Source organism: Piliocolobus tephrosceles, chromosome 7 (genome assembly GCF_002776525.5).
Source record: "Piliocolobus tephrosceles isolate RC106 chromosome 7, ASM277652v3, whole genome shotgun sequence".
NCBI classification, from domain to species: Eukaryota; Metazoa; Chordata; class Mammalia; order Primates; family Cercopithecidae; genus Piliocolobus; species Piliocolobus tephrosceles.
In genome coordinates this window covers 3,363,996-3,367,599 of record NC_045440.1, presented here as the reverse complement: position 1 = coordinate 3,367,599, position 3,604 = coordinate 3,363,996, and the positions used below count along the sequence as shown (strand labels likewise).

At 56.7% G+C, this 3,604-nt stretch overlaps 1 protein-coding gene across 1 annotated transcript; it reads left to right on the top strand.

The window, feature by feature from the left end:
- Window positions 1–718: 718 nt before the first annotated feature.
- On the top strand, window positions 719–2,891 carry CLDN23 (claudin 23). The gene has a single exon (XM_023225299.2). The coding sequence runs from the start codon at window positions 1,183–1,185 to the stop codon at window positions 2,062–2,064; it is 882 nt and encodes a 293-aa protein (XP_023081067.1). The 5' UTR covers window positions 719–1,182; the 3' UTR covers window positions 2,065–2,891.
- Window positions 2,892–3,604: the final 713 nt, after the last annotated feature.

Sequence of the window (3,604 nt, the reverse complement as noted above, 5' to 3'; positions counted from 1 at the left end):
GTCAGTATCCATTGGGCAATAATCATTCCGCTGAGACAAACTCATTACCTTTGATGTTGACAAAAGTCATTTGCAATACTACCGGCTTTCTATAACGTATAGAGTTGTAAAATAATCTACAGAGGAGGAAAGGCCACAGGACCCTGTAAAATTAAATAAACCTGCAAAAAGCGCTAAGCAGGACACCCAGGAATACCCGTCCCTCTTTCTAGTCGCGTTGCAAGTCTTTCACAAGGCGGAAAAAGGAAAGGAAAATCCTCACGTAACCCTTCTGCCCAGAAATACACTGGCACGGATTCTTTAGAGACGAATTTAATCCAGAATGTGGAGCCTTTATTAAGGAAATCAGTCAGGTGCAACGTTCTGGGACACGCTCCTGGACTGGGTGGGCTTCCGCACACTGACCCAGCGCACCTCCAACCCCCGGGAGCGCTCGGCACCGCCCACTTCTCTGCGAGTGGCTGAAAGTTGCTGAGCAAACCTGGGGGCCATGGGGAAGCTTCTGGGAGTGGAGGGCGAAGCTATAAGCGCAGGGTCGAAGGGCAGGGAAGGGAAAAAAAATTCTAGGAACCGAGATCCGCTGCGCAGCAGGGGCGCTGTGCAGCCACCACGTCCCGGCAGCGCCGCCCCTTTCCCTCCCCGCCCACCGCCCGCCTGGCCCCGCTGGGCGGCGCGAGGAGCCAGGGGCGGGGCGACCTTTGCTCCGGCCTGGAGCGGTCCCGGCCAGGCGTGGCCCAGCCGCCCGGCTGCAAGTTGGGGCGTCCCCGCCGCTTGGATCCCCGTCTCGCCTGCCGCGCGCGAGGTGACCCCGCTGCCTCCTGCGCTCACCTCGGGTCCCTCCCTCCCGGGCCGGGTTTGGCCGCTGCGGCCGCCACTGGGCGCCCGCGCCGGGACCCGCGGTTTCGGTCAGACCCGCCCGCGGGCTGGTTTCGATGAGGGCCTGTAGGAGGGCGGAGCGGACGCAAGCAGGTGACTAGCCTGAGTGGGGACGGTCCCCGCGCAGGAGACAAAGAGCGTCCCTGGGGCGGTCAGGGCGCAGGAACCCGACCCGGAGCCCGGGGCGTCCGCGCTGACTTCGGGTCCCCGGAGCCCGGGGCACGGCAGGGAGAAGGCGACGGCGGAGAAGGCGACAGCAGAGCAGGAAGGCAGGCGGCAGGGGCGCCGTCGGCGCGGCGGGCAGGGATGCGGACGCCGGTGGTGATGACGCTGGGCATGGTGTTCGCGCCCTGCGGGCTGCTGTTCAACCTGACCAGCACGCTGGCGCCCGGCTGGCGGCTGCTGAAGGGCTTCCTGGACCAGCCGGTGGACGTGGAGCTGTACCAGGGCCTGTGGGACATGTGTCGCGAGCAGAGCAGCCGCGAGCGCGAGTGCGGCCAGCGGGACGAGTGGGGCTACTTCGAGGCCCAGCCCGTGTTGGTGGCGCGGGCGCTCATGGTCACCTCGCTGGCCGTCACGGTCCTGGGGCTGCTGCTGGCGTCGCTGGGCGTGCGCTGCTGGCAGGACGCGCCCAGCTTCGTGCTGGCCGGACTCTCGGGCGTCGTCCTCTTCGTCGCCGGCCTCCTCAGCCTCATACCCGTGTCCTGGTACAACCACTTCTTGGGGGACCGCAACGTCCTGCCCGCCCCGGCCAGCCCGGTCACGGTGCAGGTCAGCTACAGCCTGGTGCTGGGCTACCTGGGCAGCTGCCTGCTGCTGCTGGGCGGCTTCTCGCTGGCGCTCAGCTTCGCGCCCTGGTGCGAGGAGCGTTGTCGCCGCCGCCGCAAGGTGCCCTCCGCGGGGCCGCGCCGCAGCAGCGTCAGCACCATCCGAGTGGAGTGGCCGGAGCCCGAGCTGACGCCCGCCATCAAGTACTACAGCGACGGCCGGCACCAACCGCCGCCTGCCCAGCACCGCAAGCCCAAGCCCAGGGTCGGCTTCCCCATGCCCCGGCCGCCGCCCAAGGCCTACACCAACTCGGTGGACGTCCTCGCCGGGGAGGGGTGGGAGGCGGCCCAGTGCCAGGACGCTCCCTCGTGCAGCGCCCACACCTGCGACAGCACGCTGCCCTGCGACTCCGACCTCTAGACGCCTGTGGAGCCTGGGGGCGCCGGGTGGCAAAGGACTCACCCCCGCACAGGCGCGCCTGGCTCCGAATTGGAACCCGGACACTTGCCCCTCACTGGTGTGGATGGAAAGCTTCCTTTCGTGGGACCAAACAGGACTCCTTGGACGATTAGTGGAGGGTGGGTTTGGTTTTCTTCTTAAAGAGTTTAGTTTTCCTCTCCAGAGGGATCAGGGTCGTCTTAGGGAGTGACGGGCTTTTCACATCTTTTGTGCTGGAGCATATATGGAAAGGGTGGCATTTGCGTCACGTGGACCAGACACAGTAACAAGTGTTGAAATCAGCAGTGCTCAGAAACAATTTAACACCTTGAAACGACAAGATTCTAAAATACTGATGAATCTTGCATCGATATAATTATTGGGTTTTTTTTTTTTTTTCTTTTTCCTGCTGTATAACTCGTTGCTGTGCAAACTCTCAAGAGGCCAATATATTCCTGGCCATGTTTGAATGAACCTCTTAAAATAAACTTAGAGCCATGCAAATGCCAGCAGTTTAATCGATTTCATGGAATGAAATAACGTGATTAACTCGTAGCTACATATCATTGCATAAATGGGATTTATCTTTTTTCTCACTTATTTTTGCTGTGAAAGTTGAGGGCATGCAAGAGTTTCTCTTCCAGAAGCCGGGAGGAGAATGAAGGTCCTAATGCTGTACTATTCCACCCTTTGGACGCCTCGTCCAGGACACAGAGGACTCTAGGTTTAACATTTTGTACAAAATGGAACCTGTTAATCACATTAAAGCACATACGTATATATCTTTTATTTATAAATTAAATTTTAAAACAATAGTTTCAGTATATCCACAAAAGCTCTCTTGTCTTCAGTACAACCTTTGGGAGTTTAAACATTCATTACTGACAATTTCCTGGCTGCCTCCGCACTTGTGTCTGAAATCTAGCACTCAAATCTTTGCACCACCTCTTAGCATAAGGTTACTAAAAAAAAAAAAAAAAAAAAACAACGGGCCCCACTTAAGTCCGTGATTACTTTGTTTTCAGGTTCATGCTATTTCTGTGCAAAGCCAAGTCTATTGTTGAGAGAACAAGAAGCACCAGTTTCCACTTGAGGTGAGACTGGAAATCTTTTCCTTTGTAGCGGTGGTGCTTAGAATCACAGGAAGGCAGGTATGTGTTCCATGACGGGGACTGGGTCTCCAGCAGGGCTGGCTTCAATTCCAAGTGGTTAATTTAAGAGTGCCTTTAACTGAACTGAATCTCATCTTTAAAACCTGCCGTTCAGAGGTAGGAGCATTCAGTTCAGCAAGCCCTGATCATAGCTGTGATGGGGCTAACTTAATAGCACATGCTGTCTGCTAGAGTGGAAGGGATGATAGAGATTCACTTCCTTTGCCATGTGGTACTAGAATCACTTGTTTCTCTCTTTCTGAAGCCAGGCTTTATGTGTAGGCTGTATCACTTTGGAACATCTTTCAAATGCAGATTCTGCTTGGGTAGATCTGGAGTGAGGCCCTGAAATGATTTCCTAACTAGCTCCC

Bases quoted from the DNA above. Each gene is read 5' to 3' on its own strand.
- CLDN23 (XM_023225299.2), top strand. From the start codon at position 1,183: ATGCGGACGCCGGTGGTGATGACGCTGGGCATGGTGTTCGCGCCCTGC.